General features: G+C 45.8%; 2 protein-coding genes across 4 annotated transcripts in view; both read left to right on the top strand.

Annotated features, from left to right (window-relative positions):
* The window catches only part of LOC138671517 (uncharacterized), a 573,650-nt gene extending 553,125 nt beyond the window's left edge, over window positions 1-20,525 (top strand). Inside the window, exons 3-4 of the mRNA XM_069759692.1 lie at window positions 19,706-19,969; window positions 20,515-20,525. Of these exons, the coding sequence (XP_069615793.1) occupies window positions 19,706-19,969; window positions 20,515-20,525 (275 nt within the window). The remainder of the gene's footprint in view (window positions 1-19,705; window positions 19,970-20,514) is intronic.
* A 2,678-nt stretch (window positions 20,526-23,203) lies between these two features.
* The window catches only part of LOC138672485 (RNA polymerase-associated protein LEO1-like), a 233,266-nt gene continuing 232,189 nt past the window's right edge, over window positions 23,204-24,280 (top strand). For all 3 annotated transcript variants that reach the window (XM_069760495.1, XM_069760500.1, XM_069760499.1), the window contains exon 1: window positions 23,204-23,321. In XM_069760495.1, the coding sequence (XP_069616596.1) occupies window positions 23,213-23,321 (109 nt within the window). In that variant the 5' untranslated portion in view covers window positions 23,204-23,212. The remainder of the gene's footprint in view (window positions 23,322-24,280) is intronic.

Below are 24,280 nucleotides of genomic sequence, written 5' to 3'. Positions count from 1 at the left end.
AGCATGAAATCAACCATGTGCTGCAGACTGCCAACTGGCCAAGAAACGCTGTCCCCTGCTTGAGGCGTCATCTCTGCCTGCTCTGCATCACCCCACCCTCGGTCTACATACTGACTACTAAAGCATTGTGTAACTCCCTCCTCTGTACAGATGTCTTTCTCCTCCAGTGACTCCTCCTCATCCTCACAAAGTGTCCCCTGCCTAGGCCTTTGTGAGGAACCATGTTGCGCAGACTGTCCAGAAGCAGATGGCATTTGTGACTCCTCATCCTCCACCTCTTCCAAAACCTCCTCCCTTAGTGCTTGCAGAGTTTTTTCAAGCAGGCAGATAAGGGTGATAGTCATGCTGACTAGTGCATCATCTGCACTTGCCATCCGCGTGGAATCATCGAAGGCACGCAAAACGTGGCAGATGTCCTTCATAGAGGCCCACTCAGTGATGGTGAAGTGTGAACGGCGCGGGGTGCATCTTGTTTGCACCTGATGCAGCTGGTACTCCATTACTGCTGCCTGCTGCTCACACAACCTCTCCAACATACAGTATGTAACGTTGAATTCCACCTGATGGGTAGGTCACATATGATGCGATGTTCCGGAAGGCAGAATCAGCGCTGCACAGCTGCAATGCGCGATCTTGCCATGTTGGAACGCCACAAGTGAGCTCACTCTATGCGTACCTTGTGCAGCAGTGCATCAAGATCTGGATAGTCCCTCAACAAACTCTGCATGACTAAGTTGAGCACATGTGCCAGACATGGGATGTGAATGAGGTTGCCTAGGCCCAGAGCTGCCACCAGATTTCGGCCATTGTCTGTCACACACTACCATGCCTGGCTGGAGATTCACTGGCACAAACCACAGGTTGCTCTGCTGCTTACTGGTCCACGCATCGGTGGTCAGGTGGACCTTGCTACTGATGGCGTTTAGTAGCGCATGTTTAATTTTTCCCTCCACATGCTTTTGCAGGGCAGGGACGGCTTGCCTGCTGAAATAAAAGCGGCTGGGCACGTTGTATTGTGGGACTGCCAATGCCATGAACTTACGGAAGGTGTCAGTCTCCACCAGCCTGAATGAGAGCATTTCAAGGGACAGTAGTTTTGCAATGCCAGCATTCAGAGCCTGTGCTCAGGTGTGGTTTGCCGAGTATGGGTGCCTTTTCTCCCATGCCTGTGCTACCGATGGCTGTAGACTGGCCTGGGAGTGTGAGGATGACAGGGAACGTGGTGCTGTGGGTGGAATGACACTGTACCTCTGTACAACAGTGCCAGAGGTTCTTCCATGGCGATCTTGTGAGGAAGCCTGTGAGGACAAGGCTACAACACCAGCTGAAGAGGTGGTAGGTGGAGCTGTAGGTTGGCCTAGGTCTTCAGTGTGTCTTTGTAACTCTACCATGTGCTTGGTCCGCACATGTTTCCACATATTTGTGGTATTGAGGTTGCTGACACTTTTCCCTCTTTTCACTTTGTGATTACACAGCTTGCATTTGACAAAGCAAATGTCATCTGCAACTGTGTCAAAAAAGGACCAGCCACTGCAAGTCTTGGGAGCGCCCGTTTTGGGTTTTGGAAGATGCATTCTCCTAATGGGTGCCGAAGTGGAGGCTACAGGCACCCGAGTCTGCCCTCTCCCTCTCCCTCCTTTTTTGGCCGGGGAATCTCTTCCACAGAGCTGCTCCCACCACCTTCCTGTACCTCACGCCATGATGGGTCAAGGACCTCATCATCTAAACTACCCTCTTCAAACAACTGCTTCTCCTGGGTAGTCTCGACAGCACAGTACGCACCAGAAAGTGGCACATGAGTCTCATCATCAGATGCGTACTGAGGTGTGCTGACCATAGGCACTGGCCCACCCGCCTCTTCAGATTCAGAGAGACAAAGCTGTTGTGCATCACTGCATACTACCTCTTCTTCAAATTCTCGAATGCTTCTTGGCTGGCCCCCTCTTTCCAAGCCAACATATTCAGAGAACAAAAGTAGAGATGGCTCCTGTCTGGGGCTCTTTGACTGCCAGGACAATTTGGCAGGTGGTGAAGAGACAGATGGGTGCTCTTCAGTGCTCTGGACCTGAGAGGATCTGGAACTAATTAAAGTCGATGCATTAGCTGCCATCCATCCGACAATGGCTTCAATTTGTTCGTCCCGCAGCAGTGGGGTAGGGCGAGCGCCTACAAAGCTGTGCATAAAGGACTGTTCCCTGGTAAAACTGGGGGATGCTGAGTCACTGGTGCCCACAGCAGGCACAGAATCCCCACATCCTCTCTCTGCAGAAACTCCACACCCACGACCATGTGCCCTAGTCCCTGCCTTCTTCATCTTGGTAGACTGATAAAGATAGGCAGAAAAGTACTAAGGGCTTAGCGTGCTTATTCCTGAACAGCTGCTAACAGGTATAAGAAACACTAATTTTATAAAGTGTGGACTAGACTTTAATATGAGCTAATGTGACCTACACAACTGTAAAGTGGAGTGTTTGGTGAACTTTATTAACTTTTTTTTTTTTCTTCACAAAAATACACTGGATGTGCCCAAAGATGTAAAACCAATATTATCACAAACTTTTTTGTAGCTATTACAATGCAGGAAAGTAACCTACAATGCAATAGACGAGGCGCCAAAAAATAGGCTAATACTAATCTGGCTGGGGCTGCAGGGCACAAGCCAGCAGAAAGGCTCCTCTATCTACTTCTAAATAGTGTTTGCAAGCAATCTAGCTGGATATAGATGGAACCACACTAATAGGAGAAATCAGGAAAAATGTGCAGCACTAATGCAAAGAAGGACAATGTATGAGGCAGTGACGCACGCTGAGCGGACTACAACCGGAGGTGGCTGCAGAACACACTACAGCACGAGCTGCACTCACACAGAGACCTGGCAGAAAGTTGTGAAGAGTGCAGAGAACTGTGCACTATCGCTGCAAGGCTGCAGAAATGCTCCTCTATCTACTCCTATATAGTGTTTGCAAGCAATCTAGCTGGATATGGATGAAACCACACTAAGCGGTTGCTAAAGTAGCCTGGGTAAAGCACAATAAAGCAAATCGCTAGCTCAAACTGTCCCTCAGAGTCAGAACAGCAGCGTCCTGTCCCTAAGTAAATTTACAGCAGAGTGAACCCAAAATGGCAGCGGTGGCTTTTATAGTGCATCATGACATCATTTCAGCAGCCAATCACAGCCATGCCATTAGTTAACATACCTAACATGCATAACAGGATGTGCCAACACTTCGTAGTAATCCTCATTGGCTGAATAAAATCAAACTGGCTCATTGCATTATGGGAACTTCCGATTCCGGTATTCGATATTCTAAAAGTATCGGAACTCAGTAGCGGAACTCCGATACCGCGAATATCGGTCAATACCCGATATTTCAGTATCGGAATGCTCAACACTAATCATAAAGCAGATAAGAGTCTATCTGCTGGTCTTGTGTCACCTCACAGCAATATATGGTAATTGGTTTGGTCTTCTATCAGTGATGGCCAAAAGGGCGTAAACTCCAAAGAGGCCACACACCACTCTGTGTTCAGAGAGTATGTCATGATAATATGAATATGTCATGTTTTGAGTATATACCTAAAAGGTCCATGGCTTTTCAGACACACGCTGTGGGCTTTTCTGATCCCCCCTCCCCCTTCACTCTGCCTAGAAAGTTCTTCTCTTTTTGCCTGCAGGCAACTCCCTCCCCCCTGCTATATAGTTGTAATGTGAGACTAGCCCGCACATTCACTGAAAAATTTTTATGGCTTGGTGCTGCGAAAGCCAGTCTCCCTAAACCCTTCATTCCCCCTCCCGCCTAATACCAGCCAAAACTGGTGCAGAAACTGCATTGGAACTCTTTTGTTCTTTAAAGTTATGTATACCAGCACCGATCAGGGCTAGAGAGATAAGGATTATATATTCCGGATGTCCACTGAGAGATCTATAGCTCACTGAAATCGCTAGGAGCTAAACCCAATGAGTTGCAAGGAGCAGATTTCTCCGTAAGGCTAGTTTCACACATCAGTTTTTTGCCTTCAGGCATAATCCGTCTATTTTTGAAAAAAAAAAACGGATCCGGTGCAAATTGTGAAAAACTGATGCGCCGGATCCGTTTTTTGGCTAGATTCTTTTTTGATTATCGGGTATACAATTTGGACTTCCTGCTTTGGGAAGGAGAGAGAGAGAGAGATGCATGATTTCTGTACAAAAACTGTATCCGGTGGCTGGATTCGCCAACTTCTTCTTGCGTTTCATACATTTTTGGTCGGATCAGTCATTGTGCGGTTTTCCGCCGGACTGAAAAAACGTTCCACTGGACGTTTTCTCCATCCGCCGGAAAATAAATTTTGGACGGATCTGGCTAAAAACTGATGAAACGTTGGGACATCAGACAAAATCCAGCGCTAATGCAACTCTATGGGAAAAAAACGAATCAGTCGGAGAAAAAAAACGGATTCTTTTTTTGAAAATTTGCCGGATTGTGCCTGATGCGAAAAACCTAATGTGTGAAAGTAGCCTAAGCAGGTCATGTAACTACGCCGTGTTTATACTTGAAAGAACCCCCTCTGACGTGGTGAACACCCTGATCATTGTGTCTTTCTCATACGAGGTTCATACAGCGAGTTATGTATAAAAATGGTTTGTCATAACTCTAAGAAAGGGGAGTATTCAGCCTCTGAGTGAGGTCACCACAGGGGGAGTGCCTTGGTTTTGGGCTGGGAGATGAGTGAGGCATCAGTCTTCACTGTCTTTTCCCTGGGTCTAGCTGCAAAACAGAAGTGATGCATCTAGATGTGTGCCCCACCCTCACAGCACGCGGTCAGCCATGAGATGAAATGATATGAACGAAATGTAAGTGTTTTTCAACTTTAATCCCATTTTATTTGTAATTGTACTGTACATACAATACTTGTCTACTTTTATAATATCTTTTTATACTTCCGTAAACACTGCCTACCTTTTTAGAGTAAAATATATAAAATTACTAGCTTTGTCTCTCCTTGCTCTATAACATACTGTCACGTCCTCTGAAGTAAATTATGCTACTAATTTGGGTTTGCTCCAGACCCGTTATTAATTAAGAAATTGAAGCTGGTGGCAGCGGATTTGTCCTGTGTTTGGGAGACTTTGCAGCGATGGCGGCGTTGATAACTGCCTAAGTAGGAGTAGTTATATTGCCCTAGCTGCAGTGTGCCCTTTAGCCAGTACAAAGTAAGGCAGCCTTTCTGGTGACTAATTATCCTAGGTGCAGTACCCGGTCTGACCTGAGGGTAAGGGGGGGCCAGAGAGCTGCAAGTTCCAAACCAGAACTGGGAAGAGGGATATAGATAAATCCCCTTCAGAAAAGGACTGGGCAACCAAACAACCCCGGTTCATGACAAATTGGTGTGAGCGGCGGGGATGATAAACGTATCCTCCCCGTGAACCATGACAGACTAAGACTGTTATGGTCCAATACACCCCGGTATCTAGAAGAATAAATCTCTAATCTTGCACAAAATCCCATATGCTCCTTTTGTCTCTTAGGCTAGTTTCACATTTGCGTTAGTATCCGCAGTGTTATGTTTGCTAATGACAGGTGTTATGAAGGCAATCCAGAGACACAGTGTGCTTAGCGATCAGAGCGCACACAGTGATCTGACAAATACCCAAAAATACAAGAACGAGCTCTGAGACGTGGAAACTCTGTAGACTGCACACCTGATCCTATCCTAAACACAACTAAAAGCGGCTGTGGATTGCGCCTAACAACTACCTAGGCAACTCGGCACAGCCTAAGAAACTAGCTAGCCTGAAGATAGAAAAATAGGCCTGACTTGCCCCAGAGAAATTCCCCAAAGGAAAAGGCAGCCCCCCACATATAATGACTGTGAGTAAGATGAAAAGACAAAACGTAGGGATGAAATAGATTCAGCAAAGTGGGGCCCGATATTCTAGGACAGAGTGAGGACAGTAAAGCGAACTTTGCAGTCTACAAAAAACCCTAAAGCAAAAACCACGCAAAGGGGGCAAAAAAAAAACCACCGTGCCGAACTAACGGCACGGCGGTACACCCTTTGCGTCTCAGAGCTTCCAGCAAAACAAAAGACAAGCTGGACAGAAAAAAAGCAACAAAATAGCAAAAAGCACTTAGCTATACAGAGCAGCAGGTCACAGGAACAATCAGGAGAAGCTCAGATCCAACACTGAAACATTGACAAGGAGCAAGGATAGCAGCATCAGGCGGAGTTAAGTAATGAAGCAGTTAACGAGCTCACCAGAACACCTGAGGGAGGAAGCTCAGAAGCTGCAGTACCACTTGTGACCACAGGAGTGAATTCATCCACAGAATTCACAACAGTACCCCCCCCTTGAGGAGGGGTCACCGAACCCTCACCAGAGCCCCCAGGCCGACCAGGATGAGCCGCATGAAAGGCACGAACAAGATCGGAAGCATGAACATCAGAGGCAAAAACCCAGGAATTATCTTCCTGAGCATAACCCTTCCATTTAACCAGATACTGGAGTTTCCGTCTAGAAACACGAGAATCCAAAATCTTCTCCACAATATACTCCAATTCCCCCTCCACCAAAACCGGGGCAGGAGGCTCAACAGATGGAACCATAGGTGCCACGTATCTCCGCAACAACGACCTATGGAATACATTATGTATGGAAAAGGAGTCTGGGAGGGTCAAACGAAAAGACACAGGATTGAGAACCTCAGAAATCCTATACGGACCAATAAAACGAGGTTTAAATTTAGGAGAGGAAACCTTCATAGGAATATGACGAGAAGATAACCAAACCAGATCCCCAACACGAAGTCGGGGACCCACACGGCGTCTGCGATTAGCGAAAAGTTGAGCTTTCTCCTGGGACAAGGTCAAATTGTCCACTACCTGAGTCCAGATCTGCTGCAACCTATCCACCACAGAATCCACACCAGGACAGTCCGAAGACTCAACCTGTCCTGAAGAGAAACGAGGATGGAACCCAGAATTGCAAAAAAATGGAGAAACCAAGGTAGCCGAGCTGGCCCGATTATTAAGGGCGAACTCAGCCAACGGCAAAAAGGACACCCAATCATCCTGGTCTGCAGAAACAAAACATCTCAGATATGTTTCCAAGGTCTGATTGGTTTGTTCGGTCTGGCCATTAGTCTGAGGATGGAAAGCCGAGGAAAAGGATAGGTCAATGCCCATCCTACCACAAAAGGCTCGCCAAAACCTTGAAACAAACTGGGAACCTCTGTCAGAAACAATATTCTCAGGAATGCCATGCATCCGAACCACATGCTGAAAGAACAAAGGTACCAAATCAGAGGAGGAAGGCAATTTAGCCAAGGGCACCAGATGGACCATTTTAGAAAAGCGATCACAGACCACCCAAATGACTGACATCTTTTGAGAAACGGGAAGGTCAGAAATGAAATCCATCGAAATATGTGTCCAAGGCCTCTTTGGGACCGGCAAGGGCAAAAGCAACCCACTGGCACGAGAACAGCAGGGCTTAGCCCTAGCACAAATCCCACAGGACTGCACAAAAGTACGTACATCCCGTGACAGAGATGGCCACCAGAAGGATCTAGCCACTAACTCTCTGGTACCAAAGATTCCAGGATGACCAGCCAACACCGAACAATGAAGTTCAGAGATAAGTTTATTAGTCCACCTATCAGGGACGAACAGTTTCTCCGCTGGACAACGATCAGGTTTATTCGCCTGAAATTTTTGCAGCACCCGCCGCAAATCAGGGGAGATGGCAGACACAATGACTCCTTCCTTGAGGATACCCGCTGGCTCAGATAAACCCGGAGAGTCGGGCACAAAACTCCTAGACAGAGCATCCGCCTTCACATTTTTAGAGCCCGGAAGGTACGAAATCACAAAGTCGAAGCGGGCAAAAAATAACGACCAACGGGCCTGTCTAGGATTCAAGCGCTTGGCAGACTCGAGATAAGTCAAGTTCTTATGATCAGTCAATACCACCACGCGATGCTTAGCTCCTTCAAGCCAATGACGCCACTCCTCGAATGCCCACTTCATGGCCAGCAACTCTCGATTGCCCACATCATAATTACACTCAGCGGGCGAAAACTTCCTGGAAAAGAAAGCACATGGTTTCATCACTGAGCAATCAGAACCTCTCTGTGACAAAACCGCCCCTGCTCCAATCTCAGAAGCATCAACCTCGACCTGGAATGGAAGAGAAACATCTGGCTCACACAACACAGGGGCAGAACAAAAACGACGCTTCAACTCCTGAAAAGCTTCCACAGCAGCAGAAGACCAATTAATCAAATCAGCACCCTTCTTAGTCAAATCGGTCAATGGTTTGGCAATGCTAGAAAAATTACAGATGAAGCGACGATAAAAATTAGCAAAGCCCAGGAACTTTTGCAGACTTTTCAGAGATGTCGGCTGAATCCAATCCTGGATGGCTTGGACCTTAACTGGATCCATCTCGATAGTAGAAGGGGTAAAGATGAACCCCAAAAATGAAATTTTCTGCACACCGAAGAGACACTTTGATCCCTTCACAAACAAAGAGTTAGCACGCAGGACCTGAAAAACCATTCTGACCTGCTTCACATGAGACTCCCAATCATCTGAGAAGATCAAAATGTCATCCAAGTAAACAATCAGGAATTTATCCAGATACTCACGGAAGATGTCATGCATAAAAGACTGAAACACAGATGGAGCATTGGCAAGTCCGAACGGCATCACTAGATACTCAAAATGACCCTCGGGCGTATTGAATGCAGTTTTCCATTCATCTCCTTGCCTGATTCTCACCAGATTATACGCACCACGAAGATCTATCTTAGTGAACCAACTAGCCCCCTTAATCCGAGCAAACAAGTCAGATAACAATGGCAAGGGATACTGAAATTTAACAGTGATCTTATTAAGAAGGCGGTAATCAATACACGGTCTCAGCGAACCATCCTTCTTGGCTACAAAGAAGAACCCTGCTCCCAGTGGTGATGACGATGGGCGAATATGTCCCTTCTCCAGGGATTCCTTCACATAACTGCGCATAGCGGCGTGTTCGGGCACGGATAAATTAAATAATCGACCTTTAGGGAATTTACTACCAGGAATCAAATTGATAGCACAATCACAATCCCTATGCGGAGGTAGGGCATCGGACTTGGGCTCTTCAAATACATCCTGATAATCAGACAAGAACTCTGGGACCTCAGAAGGGGTGGATGACGAAATCGACAAAAATGGAACATCACCATGTACCCCCTGACAACCCCAGCTGGATACCGACATGGAATTCCAATCCAATACTGGATTATGGGTTTGTAGCCATGGCAACCCCAACATGACCACATCATGCAGATTATGCAACACCAGAAAGCGAATAACTTCCTGATGTGCAGGAGCCATGCACATGGTCAGCTGGGCCCAGTACTGAGGTTTATTCTTGGCCAAAGGTGTAGCATCAATTCCTCTCAATGGAATAGGACACCGCAAAGGCTCCAAGAAAAACCCACAACGTTTAGCATAATCCAAATCCATCAGATTCAGGGCAGCGCCCGAATCCACAAACGCCATGACAGAAAACGACGACAAAGAGCATATCAAGGTAATGGACAGAAGGAATTTGGACTGTACAGTACCAATGACGGCAGACCTAGCGGACCGCTTAGTGCGCTTAGGACAATCAGAAATAGCATGAGTGGAATCACCACAGTAGAAACACAGACCATTCAGACGTCTGTATTCCTGCCGTTCAACTCTAGTCATAGTCCTATCGCACTGCATAGGCTCAGGTTTAACCTCAGGCAATACCGCCAAATGGTGCACAGATTTACGCTCGCGCAAGCGTCGACCGATCTGAATGGCCAAAGACAAAGACTCATTCAAACCAGCAGGCATAGGAAATCCTACCATGACATCCTTAAGAGCCTCAGAGAGACCCTTTCTGAACAAAGCTGCCAGCGCAGATTCATTCCACTGAGTGAGTACTGACCATTTCCTAAATTTCTGACAATATACTTCTATATCATCCTGACCCTGGCACAAAGCCAGCAAATTTTTCTCAGCCTGATCCACTGAATTAGGCTCATCGTACAGCAATCCGAGCGCCAGGAAAAACGCATCGACACTACTTAATGCAGGGTCTCCTGGCGCAAGAGAAAATGCCCAGTCTTGAGGGTCGCCGCGCAAAAAAGAAATAATAATCAAAACCTGTTGAATAGGATTACCAGAAGAATGAGGTTTCAAGGCCAGAAATAGCTTACAATTATTTTTGAAACTTAGAAACTTAGTTCTATCTCCAAAAAACAAATCAGGAATAGGAATTCTTGGTTCTAACATAGATTTCTGATCAATAGTATCTTGAATTTTTTGTACATTTATAACGAGATTATCCATTGAAGAGCACAGACCCTGAATATCCATGTCCACACCTGTGTCCAGAATCACCCAAATGTCTAGGGGAAAAAAAAAAGTGAACACAGAGCAGAAAAAAAAAAATGATGTCAGAACTTTTTCTTTCCCTCTATTGAGAATCATTAGTTTGGCTCCTTGTACTGTTATGTTTGCTAATGACAGGTGTTATGAAGTCAATCCAGAGACACAGTGTGCTTAGCGATCAGAGCGCACACAGTGATCTGACAAATACCCAAAAATACAAGAACGAGCTCTGAGACGTGGAAACTCTGTAGACTGCACACCTGATCCTATCCTAAACACAACTAAAAGCGGCTGTGGATTGCGCCTAACAACTACCTAGGCAACTCGGCACAGCCTAAGAAACTAGCTAGCCTGAAGATAGAAAAATAGGCCTGACTTGCCCCAGAGAAATTCCCCAAAGGAAAAGGCAGCCCCCCACATATAATGACTGTGAGTAAGATGAAAAGACAAAACGTAGGGATGAAATAGATTCAGCAAAGTGGGGCCCGATATTCTAGGACAGAGCGAGGACAGTAAAGCGAACTTTGCAGTCTACAAAAAACCCTAAAGCAAAAACCACGCAAAGGGGGCAAAAAAAAAACCACCGTGCCGAACTAACGGCACGGCGGTACACCCTTTGCGTCTCAGAGCTTCCAGCAAAACAAAAGACAAGCTGGACAGTAAAAAAGCAACAAAATAGCAAAAAGCACTTAGCTATACAGAGCAGCAGGTCACAGGAACAATCAGGAGAAGCTCAGATCCAACACTGAAACATTGACAAGGAGCAAGGATAGCAGCATCAGGCGGAGTTAAGTAATGAAGCAGTTAACGAGCTCACCAGAACACCTGAGGGAGGAAGCTCAGAAGCTGCAGTACCACTTGTGACCACAGGAGTGAATTCAGCCACAGAATTCACAACACCGCAGCGTTTAATCCGCAACCGCAAATGAAGGAAAAACCGCATGGAAACGCATACAAATGCAGCAGTTTTCAGACGCATACGGTAATGCATGCTCTTTAAAAAAAAGCAGTGTTTTCATGCTTTTGCATGCATTTTGCATGCGTTTGCGTTTTTTGTGTGCATGGAGGAAAATTTTACAGGAGAAAAATCTAGATAACAAGACACCGCCAATGGGACTACAGAGGGCGTGTATTATGGGATATCTATATATAGACCCTAGAACTGCTGAAATCTTCAGATTTTGCTCCTGTATCCTGTGTCATAATGGATCTTCGCATGGAGAGCTTTTATTTCAACCTGGATTTAAGCATCAAGCTGTTTCTTGCCTGTGCGTTTGCTTGGGAGCAACAAAGAAATAGAGAGAGAGAAGGACACGGTGTCGGCATTTTTGGAGACACCCCATTATCGAACTCTGGGAGAGCCGTAGAGCCTATCACACGCTATATGGCGAGCTTAATGCCAACCCGGACAAATTCCCGGAGTATACCAGGATGTCGGAAGACTCTTTTTGGGATTTGCTTGGTCATGTCCAAGGAGCCATCCGGAGACAGGACACCCAGCTCCGTAGAGAGATTCCTGCAGAGGAACGTCTGCTGGTTACATTAAGGTACGTAATAATTCTAAACAAATGCCAGTCATAATTATTGTTGGTCTGACATGTATTATTTGTATTTTCCTTTATATCTTTAGCAGCACAACACCATAAATAGAATTGATTATAATTTATTTTTTATTTATTTTATTTCAGATTTCTGGCAACCGGAGAGAGCTTATCATCCCTCCGCTTCCAGTACTGACTTGGAATTTCCACCCTGTCTGGAATAGTTGCGGACACCTGCTGGGCTTTGTGGAATGTTCTCCGGGATGAATTTATACCCTACCCACCGAGGACATGTGGATGGAAATTGCAGAGAAATTCTGGAGTGTGTGTGATTTCCCCAACTGTTTGGGAGCGGTGGATGGAAAGCACATACACATTATCAAACCCGCAAGAACTGGATCGGAGTACTTCAACTACAAAAAATATTTTTCTGTTTTGCTCATGGCAATAGCCGATGCGGACTGTCGCTTCAGCGCCGTGGACATTGGAGCTTTTGGCTGTGGCAACGATTACCAGACTTTCAAGAATATGGGCCGACGTGTGTATGGCAAAAATTTTAATTTTCCACGGCCACGACCTCTCCCCAACACTCAAGGCCCACTGATGCCATTTGTTATGGTTGGGGATGATGCCTTTCAGATGTGTGAAAACCTACTGAAGCCATATTCCAGTTGGGACTTGAACCACACTAAAAGGATCTTTAAGTACAGACTGACCAGAGCCCAAAGAACAGTAGAGTGTATCTTTGGGATTCTAGTCTCAAAATGGTGCATTCTTGCAACAGCCATTAATCTAAAAATGGAGACAGTCGATGAGGTAGTCAAAGCCTGTGTGGTTCTCCACAATTACATTATGGCTAAGGAGCGACCCAACATTGAACTGGATGAACCAGTTGCAAACCCATTGCCAGATTACCAGCATCACCAGCTGCGGTTAACTGCTGAAGTTGGCCACATGCGGGACCAATTTGCTGCCTTTTTTGATTCTGATATTGGACGTGTGGCATGGCAGGACAATATTGTGTAAGATTTCCTGTTGGGTTTGGGTCTGTACCAGTTATGTTTTAAATGTTACTAATATTTGTTGTTAATAAACTACGTGTTTTGTTATCTTGACCGTGTCTCCTATGTATTTCCTCTACAAACCACTTAGGTTGTTAGTGGAAAGGTTGTTGACGTCATTGCGTCCTGATTCTGTTCTGCAGTATCTATTGGACGTAAACTGAAGAGACGATGGCTGTTTACAAAACAGATCTATACTCATCATGTCAGGTGTCAGAAATAATGAATTCATGACGCACAAATAACAGCCTCATGAATTCACTATTTCTGACACATGTCCAGGTGAGTATAGCTATGCCTTGTATGACCTCCATCATCCCTTCACTTTGTGTGAAATAGATTACGCACACAGAAGAGAAAGTGGAGGTTATACAAGGCAGTTTTCTACTCACCAGGTTAGGTGTCCTAACTAATGAGTTTTTGGACACATGACCTGTTGAGTATAGTTCTGCTTTGTATTACCGCCATTTTCTCTTCAGTCTGCAACACAAAGCCACAGAGTAAGCAGAAGGAAGAGATTATGGAGAAAATACAAGTATTATTTTTTGGGGGCACCTCATATCTCTATACCAAACACACACAAAGCTGCAGTGTTGTACTTACTAACTACTGGAGCTATGAGGTGGCAAAAAAATAAAGTGTGCGGCGCAGTGTTTTATTCGGCGCACAGTGTGTGTTGCCGGCGGCTAAATACACAATTAACCAAACATTATTAGGGGCAAAAAACATTATTATTTATTTTTACACAAAAAATAATTAACTGCGCCTGCTTGGGGTAGAGTGCCATAAATGGGGGGTATGTAGCTGTGAAGCTTGACTAACTGTGGACGACGCTGGGGTGGCAGGAGAAGGGGCAATTAAATTACTGAGGTCTGGCAGTTCAGGGATGGGGCTTGATGCATGAGAGGGCAGAGACACACTGGAAGGGTGAGACAAACCAAACATTACAAATTTAAAAAAACTGACCGTCACATCCAAACATAGACTAAGTGTGAACAGGTGCTGAACCTAGAGTCACCAACTCGTATACAGTCAAATAAATAAGGCAGCACACTGCGGCGCTAAAACATGCAAACATGAAAATTTAACTGCATTACTGCACTAGAAATATGAAAAAATGAGAGCGTTTAGCACATAAAGTGGCCAATTCATGTGTACCTGGTAGCCACATTAGGGCATCTCTCGTATACCAGGTCCTACACTTTCCTTTCCTCGCTGAGAATAAACGTCTTCAGTGGAATGGGTACCTGTGAAACCTCTTCCTAGACTAAATTTCTCTCTCTCTGTGGAGGGGTAATGGACCTGCAGCGATTAAAACACCTGTGGCTAAGGACCTGGTATGCGAGAGATGCCCTAATGTGGCTACCAGGTACACATGAATTGGCCAATTTATGCGCTAAACGCTCCATTTTTTCATATTTCTAGTGCAGTAATGCAGTTCAATTTTCATGTTTGCATGTTTTAGCGCCGCAGTGTTCTACCTTATTTATTTGACTGTATACGAGTTGGTGACTCAAGGTTCAGCACCTGTTCACACTTAGTCTATGTTTGGATGTGACAGTCAGTTTTTTGAAATTTGTATTCATTAGCCTTCTGACTGAGCACTCCGCCTCTTAGCCACAGGTGTTTTAATCGCAGCAGGTTCATTACCCCTCCACAGAGAGACAGAAATTTAGTCTAAGGCCATGTTCACACTATGCGGTTTTTACTGCGGAACCGCGGCGATTTTGCCGCTGCGGGTCCGCAGCTGTTTTCCATGCAGGGTACAGTACAATGTTACCCTATGGAAAACAGAAACCGCAGTGCACATGATGCGGAAAAACCCAAAAAAAAGCGCGCAGAATTGCTGCGGAAAAAAAGGACCATTTCACTTCTTTGTGCAGAATCGCAGCGATTCTGCACCCATAGAAATGCATTGATCCGCTTACTTCCCACATGGGGCTGTGCCCACCATGCGGGAAGTAATGCGGATAATGTGCGGGTTATACCCGGGGTGGAGGAGAGGAGACTCTCCTCCAGGCCCCGGGAACCATATTTGTATTAAAAAAAAAGAATTAAAATAAAAAATCATGTATACTCACCCTCGGAAGTCTCAGCGCTGCGCGCGGCCGTCCGGTCTCAGGTTTGCTATGCGACCAGGACCTTCGGTGACGTCGCGGTCACATGACCGTGACGTCACTGAAGGTCCTGGTCGCACAGCATCTTTGGAACCGGACCGCCGCCTGCAGCGCCCAGGAGATCGGGACGTCAGAGGGTGAGTATACCATGATTTTATTATTTTTAACACTACTATTGATGCTGCATATTGCTGCATATGCAGCATCAATAGTAGGGGTAAATCTCGCAGCGGAACCCGCAGCGGAACCCGCAGGACAAACCGCGATAAATCTGCAGGGCTAACCGCAGCGGGTTTGCCCTGCAGATTTATCAAATCCGCTGCGGGAAAACCCACGGGACAAAACGGAACGTGTGAATGTGGCCTAAGAAGAGGTTTCACAGGTACCCATTCAGATGAAGACGTTTATTCTCAGCGAGGAAAGGAAAGTGTAGGACCTGGTATACGAGAGATGCCCTAATGTGGCTACCAGGTACACATGAATTGGCCAATTTATGCGCTAAACGCTCTCATTTTGTCATATTTCTAGTGCAGTAATGCAGTTCAATTTTCATGTTTCATGTTTGCATGTTTTAGCGCCGCAGTGTGCTACCTTATTTATAAACCAGACATTACAGACACATTAGGAGGTGAGGGGTGTTATGATAGGCAATTCAGTAACACAATGTACATAGCGATCAGAGCACATACAGTGATCTGACAGTAACCCAAAATAATAGAACAAGCTCTGAGACGTGGGAACTCTGTAAACCGCAATTCCTGATCCTCTCCAAACACAACTAGAGGCAGCCGTGGATTGCGCCTAACGCTACCTATGCAACTCGGCACAGCCTGAGAAACTGACTAGCCTGAAGATAGAAAAATAAGCCTACCTTGCCCCAGAGAAATACCCCAAAGGAAAAGGCAGCCCCCCACATATAATGACTGTGAGTAAGATGAAAAGACAAACGTAGGGATGAAATAGATTCAGCAAAGTGAGGCCCGATATTCTAGACAGAACGAGGATAGAAAGATAACTTTGCGGTCTACACAAAACCCTAAAGAAAACCACGCAAAGGGGGCAAAAAGACCCTCCGTACCAAACTAACGGCACGGAGGTACACCCTTTGCGTCCCAGAGCTTCCAGCAAAACAAATAGACAAGCTGGAAAGAAAAAATAGCAACAAATAGCAAAGAAGCACTTAGCTATGCTGAGCAGCAGGCCACAGGAATGATCCAGAGAAACCAAGTCCAACACTGAAACATTGACAGGAAGCATAGATCAAAGCATCAGGTGGAGTTAAGTAGGGAAGCAGCTAACGAGCTCACCAGATCACCTGAGGGAGGAAACTCAGAAGCTGCAGTACCACTTTCCTCCACAAACGGAAGCTCCCAGAGAGAATCAGCCGAAGTACCACTTGTGACCACAGGAGTGAACTCTGCCACAGAATTCACAACAGAGGGGGAGGGATAACGATAGTCCCCTGTTTCTTTTTTCCTTTCCCTTTTTGGGATCGGCGCTGCGGTCTGAGGAGCTTCGTTGGGCTCATTTCTACAGGCCTGGCCGTGGTGGCCGACCTGTCAGGGTCCGTGTGCCGCAGCATGGTTGTGGTGGTGGGGAAGGCCATGCTAGGGTCCGGCTGCTGCTCAGGGCCAGATTTAATTGTTGGGTGGCCTGGGGCCCATTTTGGAGGGAGGCCCATTTTTCTTCATGGTGGTGTCAATGGAAGAGGTCCAAGCAGGAGCAGCAGTTGTCATGGTGGTGGTCGCGGTGGGTTGTCCAACAGCACTCGGCATGGTGGTGGTGCTGTTGTGGTGTCCGGCAGTGATTGGAATGGAGGTGGCCATGCAGTGGTATGCAGCAGAGCTTGGCATTGAGGTCAAGCATGACAGTGTAGGCACAGGTGGATATGCCGCCACTGTCTGCTGAAAATACCGACTTTGCTGCATAGCCTGCACATAAGCAGCATTGCAGGCCTGCATGACACTAAGCTGGAGATCAGGAGTAAGGTGTTCCGACATGCCCTGTTCAATTTGATTAAAAAATGATGTGCTGGCCTCTGGAGGTCGGCTTTCACTTGGTCAAGGCTTTTGGTGACCTCCTGGATACGTGTATTCATATGGCTAATGGCAGTATCCAGTCGGTCACCCATCGCCTTGAGTCCAACATGAAAGACCGAGCTCAAGCGCAAAAACTCAGGCATGAGTGACCTGTCCAAGGCCCTCTGCCGCTGCCAGGAGGAGCCCCCAAAAAAGGGGCAGAGGTAGAGGACTGGGAAAGGGGAACACCTGATGGACCAGCTTCCTGGTCTCCAGTTTGTGTGGCAGGCCCACTTGCTGCAGCGCTGCTGGTTGGCTGGGACGGGTCCATGGCTTTCTGATGAAGGACCGCTCCAGAACCTGGGCCAACAGTAGTGCTCCATGTGCTGTGAAAAAAGAAGAAAAAAACACATTACTACCAAACATTTACAAAAGTTAAGCGTCAACTCCTGTGGAATAGAAACATACAGATTAAGGCAATACAACACAACCTAATACACCAAAAAAAACTTATGTTGTCTGGCAAGGACCGGTCTCAAAAATGCCAGAATGCGGTGGTATTTATATTTTCGGATCCTTGCTCCAGAACCACTAGGAACCCGGCTCTCTTGACGAAGGTCCTTGTTGAAGCGATCCTTAATCGAATGCCAACGTGTTTTGACTTTGAGCACTGTTGAAAAAACAAAAAACAATGGTTAGGCTAGGTTCACATTGCGTTAGGGCAGTCCGTTTAGCGCATAGCGCTACGGACTGCGCTAACGCAATGTCCCAAAAGGGATCGCGTTTGCCGATCCCGCTAGCGCAGATGCCCGAACTGCGCTAGCGAGGGACGGACCGCGAACACTGCAAGCAGCGTTCGAGGTCCATCACTCAAATGACGGCACATCTCTAGCGCATGCCCAATGTGGGCGTGTGCTAGCGATGCGTTCACCATTACAAGCAATGGTGGCGTTAACAAATTACGTTACACCGCGTTATGCCGCGGTGTAACGTAGTCCATTTAACGGGTTCACATAACGCAATGTGAACCTACCCTAAACAATTGACTTTTGGCCGTGATCACACAACTGTGTGTGATGAGAGAAACTCCTGAAAGTGTGATCATGGCCAAGGTCACTGCTGCATCATACTGCATTGCAATACTTAGAAAATGCATTTCGGACCCGAGTCGGGGCATTGTCCCAGCCATCCCACATCGCTTTGGCCACCTCATTCCATAGGCGCCGGATCGTTACGTTGTTTTAGAGCAGTGGATCCCGGGTGTCCCACAACGGGACTCACTCATGGACCAGGGAGATAAGGAGGTCATTTTCAATGAGGTCCTCATCCCATTCTGGAACCTAAAAATAAATGAAGACATTAATGTTGGATACATTAACATAAGGAAAAGAAAGAAAACAGACAGAAAACTGGCATGAATATTGAAAGTCAAGAAACAAAAGGAGTCAAGAATAAAAAGGGAGAGAAAGAGGAAAGTAAAGAAATGAACATCCAAGAGTAAAGTGAGGATACAATAAACAGTCAGCCACGTATACGTACATGCTGCCGCCTTGCCACCCGACCGTGACCCCACTGCTCCTGCTCAGCCTCTGCCGCAGTGGAAAAAGTGCTCTAAAAAAAAGGAAAAAAAAATTGTCACATGTGTAGATGTGACAGTGAATACTTACCAATCTGAGGAGGTCAGTACTCACTTCACTGACATGTTCGGCTCGTGCAGGCCCAGGATGTTGCTCCTCAGAAGAAGAAGATGACATTCTGATGCATGCAGAAAGAAAGAAATGGTAGAAATCAGGACATGTAGAGACAGAAAATAGAAAATAAAGACATTGGCGAGGATATACTCACATTGTTCAGAGTGTAGATTCCTTCCTGTGTCTGCTCTGCTGCGTCTACTCTTGTTCACTGTCTGCTGAGTAGTGACCTGCAAATGCCCACTCCCTCCTTTTATCACCTTGTATGTGGGGGGTGGCTAATCAGTGTCTAGACATGTTTTCCAGTGGTGCAACGCATGCGTTCAGAAACGCAAGCAAACGCATGTGCTTGCGAATGCATGCGTTCACATAGACCGTAATGCGTTTTTTTGCCGCATTCCTTCCGCTAACAACCGCATACGTTTCTAGGCGGCAAACTGACGCCTCAAAAATTACTACATGTAGCGTTTACCGTGCCAAACCGCAGATGATGAAACGACACGTGAGTCGTCAAACGCGGCAAAACGCAACCGATTGCAGACACATGTGTCTCTAATGTTAAATATAGGAATACACGACGCATGCGGGTAATTGCTGAAGAAACGCTGCGGACACAACCGCAAATGTCAAAACAGCCTTATTCGTCTTTTTTTTTTTTTTAAAGAGCAAAAAGTTGCCTGATCGTTTAAAATGTTGCACGTTGAACTTAATTCATGCAAAAATAACATAGCAAGATTTTCTAATTCACAAGGGGGGTCACAAATGATGTATTGGGTTATAACTTCTGGTTCACCAAAGTCATGTCCACATGAAAAAAAATAACCCTACTTGGTTTTGTCTCTTATCTGCTGGTGACCGACCTTCTCCTTATACTTCCAGATCCAGTTCTCATCTCCAACATCACCAGTAACAGCAGCCGGAAGGGTGAGGACATCGCTGTGAGCGTCCAGTTCTCTGGAGAGGGGACGGCTGTGACCTGGGAGGTGGATGAGGGGCTTCTCCCTGACCGATATCGGCTGACAGATGATAACAGGACAGTGATTATCCCGAAAGCCCCGAGAGACGACATTGGGAGAAGATTCCGTGTCCGGATCACAAACCCAGTCAGTGAGGCGACCGGGGAACACCAGCTGGAGATTACAGGTAAGAGGGTATTACTGGGGTATTATATGTACCCCACACCTTCTATACCCCATGTACTGGAGATTACAGGTAAGAGGATATTACTGGGGTATTATATGTACCCCGCACCTTCTATACCCCATGTACTTGAGATTACAGGTAAGAGGGTATTACTGGGGTATTATATGTACCCCGCACCTTCTATACCCCATGTACTGGAGATTACAGGTAAGAGGGTATTACTGGGGTATTATATGTACCCCGCACCTTCTATACCCCATGTACTGGATATTACAGGTAAGAGGGTATTACTGGGGTATTATATGTACCCCACACCTTCTATACCCCATGTACTGGAGATTACAGGTAAGAGGGTATTACTGGGGTGTTATATGTACCCCCACACCTTCTATACCTCATGTACTGGAGATTACAGGTAAGAGGGTATTACTGGGGTATTATATGTACCCACACCTTCTATACCCCATGTACTGGAGATTACAGATAAGAGGGTATTACTGGGGTGTTATATGTACCCCACACCTTCTATACCTCATGTACCGAAGATTACAGGTAAGAGGGTATTACTGAGGTATTATATGTACCCCACACCTTCTATACCCCATGTACTGGAAATTACAGATAAGAGGGTATTACTGGGGTATAAATATGTACCTCACACCTTCTATACCCCATGTACTGGAGATTACAGGTAAAAGGGTATAACTGGGGTATTATATGTACCCACACCTTCTATACCTCATGTACTGGAGATTACAGGTAAGAGGGTATTACTGGGGTATTATATGTACCCCACACCTTCTATACCCCATGTACTGGAGATTACAGGTAAGAGGGTATTACTGGGGTGTTATATGTACCCGACACCTTCTATACCTCATGTACTGGAGATTACAGGTAAGAGGGTATTACTGGGGTGTTATATGTACCACTTTCTATACCCCATGTACTGGAGATTACAGGTAAGAGGGTATTACTGGGGTATTATATGTACCCCACACCTTCTATACCCCATGTACTGGAGATTACAGGTTACAGGTAAGAGGGTATTACTGGGGTATTATATGTACCCCACACCTTCCATACCCCATGTACTGGAGATTACAGGTAAGAGGGTATTACTGGGGTATTATATGTACCCCACACCTTCTATACCTCATGTACTGGAGATTACAGGTAAGAGGGTATTACTGGAGTATTATATGTACCCCACACCTTCTGTACCCCATGTACTGGAGATAACAGGTAAGAGGGTATTACTGGGGTATTATATGTACAGCAAACCTTCTATACCCCATGTACTGGAGATTACAGGTAGGAAGGTATTACTGGGGTATTATATGTACCCCACACCTTCTATACCTCATGTACTGGAGATTACAGGTAAGAGGGTATTACTGGGGTATTATATGTACCCACACCTTCTGTACCCCATGTACTGGAGATAACAGGTAAGAGGGTATTACTGGGGTATTATATGTACAGCAAACCTTCTATACCCCATGTACTGGAGATTACAGGTAGGAGAGTATTACTGGGGTATTATATGTACCTCACACCTTCTATACCTCATGTACTGGAGATTACAGGTAAGAGGGTATTACTGGGGTATTATATGTACCCACACCTTCTATACTCCATGTACTGGAGATTACAGGTAAGAGGGTATTACTGGGGTATTATATGTACCCACACCTTCTATACCTCATGTACTGGAGATTACAGGTAAGAGGGTATTACTGGGGTATTATATGTACCCACACCTTCTATACCCCATGTACTGGAGATTACAGGTAAGAGGGTATTACTGGGGTATTATATGTACCCCGCACCTTCTATACCCCATGTACTGGAGATTACAGGTAAGAGGGTATTACTGGGGTATTATATGTACCCCACACCTTCTATACCCCATGTACTGGAGACTACAGGTAAGAGGGTAATACTGGGGTATTATATGTACCCCACACCTTCTATACCCCATGTACTGGAGATTACAGGTAAGAGGTTTATTACTGGGGTATTATATGTACCACCTTCTATACCCCATGTACTGGACTGGAGATTACATGTAAGAGGGTATTACTGGGGTATTATATGTACCCCGCACCTTCTATACCCCATGTACTGAAGATTACAGGTAAGAAGGTATTACTGGGGTATTATATGTACCCCGCACCTTCTATACCCCATGTACTGGAGATTACAGGTAAGAGGGTATTACTGGGGTATTATATGTACCACCTTCTATACCCCATGTACTGGACTGGAGATTACATGTAAGAGGGTATTACTGGGGTATTATATGTACCCCGCACCTTCTATACCCCATGTACTGGAGACTACAGGTAAGAGGGTATTACTGGGGTATTATATGTACCCCACTCCTTCTATACCCCATGTACTAGAGATTACAGGTAAGAGGGTATTACTGGGGTATTATATGTACCCCACACCTTCTATACCTCATGTACTGGAGATTACAGGTAAGAGGGTATTACTGGGGTATTATATGTACCCCACACCTTCTATACCTCATGTACTGGAGATTACAGGTAAGAGGATATTACTGGGGTATTATATGTACCCCGCACCTTCTATACCCCATGTACTGGCCTGGAGATTACAGGTAAGAGGGTATTACTGGGGTATTATATGTACCCCGCACCTTCTATACCCCATGTACTGGAGATTACAGGTAAGAGGGTATTACTGGGGTATTATATGTACCCCACACCTTCTATACCCCATGTACTGGAGACTACAGGTAAGAGGGTAATACTGGGGTATTATATGTACCCCACACCTTCTATACCCCATGTACTGGAGATTACAGGTAAAAGGTTTATTACTGGGGTATTATATGTACCACCTTCTATACCCCATGTACTGGACTGGAGATTACATGTAAGAGGGTATTACTGGGGTATTATATGTACCCCGCACCTTCTATACCCCATGTACTGGAGATTACAGGTAAGAAGGTATTACCGGGGTATTATATGTACCCCGCACCTTCTATACCCCATGTACTGGAGATTACAGGTAAGAGGGTATTACTGGGGTATTATATGTACCACCTTCTATACCCCATGTACTGGACTGGAGATTACATGTAAGAGGGTATTACTGGGGTATTATATGTACCCCGCACCTTCTATACCCCATGTACTGGAGATTACAGGTAAGAGGGTATTAGTGGGATATTGTATGTACCCCACACCATCTATAGATGATAATAGGATGGTGATTACCCTGAAAGCCCCGAGAGACGACATTGGGAGAAGATTCCGTGTCCGGATCACAAACCCAGTCAGTGAGGCGACCGGGGAACACCAGCTGGAGATTACAGGTAAGAGGATATTACTGGGGTATTATATGTACCCCGCACCTTCTATACCCCATGTACTGGAGATAACAGGTAAGAGGATATTACTGGGGTATTATATGTACCACCTTCTATACCCCATGTACTGGAGATTACAGGTAAGAGGGTATTACTTGCGTATTATATGTACCTTACACCTTCTATACCTCATGTACTGGAGATTACAGGTAAGAGGGTATTACTTGTGTATTATATGTACACCACACCTTCTATACCCCATGTACTAGAGATTACAGGTAAGAGGGTATTACTGGGGTATTATATGTACCCCCCACCTTCTATACCCCATGTACTGGAGATTACAGGTAAGAGGGTATTACTGGGGTATTATATGTACCACCTTCTATACCCCATGTACTGGACTGGAGATTACATGTAAGAGGGTATTACTGGGGTATCATATGTACCCACACCTTCTATACCCCATGTACTGGAGATTACATGTAAGAGGGTATTACTGGGGTATTATATGTACCCACACCTTCTATACCCCATGTACTGGAGATTACATGTAAGAGGGTATTACTGGGGTATCATATGTACTCCACACCTTCTATACCTCATGTACTGGAGATTACAGGTAAGAGGGCTGAGTAGTCTCTAGGAGCCCGCTGCCTAGGGGTTTCGGGAGTTAATGTGAAATGCACAGGCTCTGAGTCTTTAGCTTTTATAGCACAGCCTATCCCGGGAAAACGATGGTCAGTCTATTATTAAGTCTCTCACCAGGAATCAGGGGCTCTGCACGGATACCGTGGGTACCAGGGGTCACAGTCTCTGTACTGATACTGCGAGTACCAGGGGTCGCAGTCTCTACACGGGCCAATGTCTCTACACGGGTCTCAAAGCGCCCCTCTCCAGCAAAGTCCGCTTTCATGTACTCACAATATGCAGTCTTTCTGGGCAATCTCCCTGTATTTGTCCTC

Source organism: Ranitomeya imitator, chromosome 3 (genome assembly GCF_032444005.1).
Source record: "Ranitomeya imitator isolate aRanImi1 chromosome 3, aRanImi1.pri, whole genome shotgun sequence".
Classification (NCBI taxonomy): domain Eukaryota; kingdom Metazoa; phylum Chordata; class Amphibia; order Anura; family Dendrobatidae; genus Ranitomeya; species Ranitomeya imitator.
This window is presented reverse-complemented; position numbering and strand designations above follow the sequence as displayed.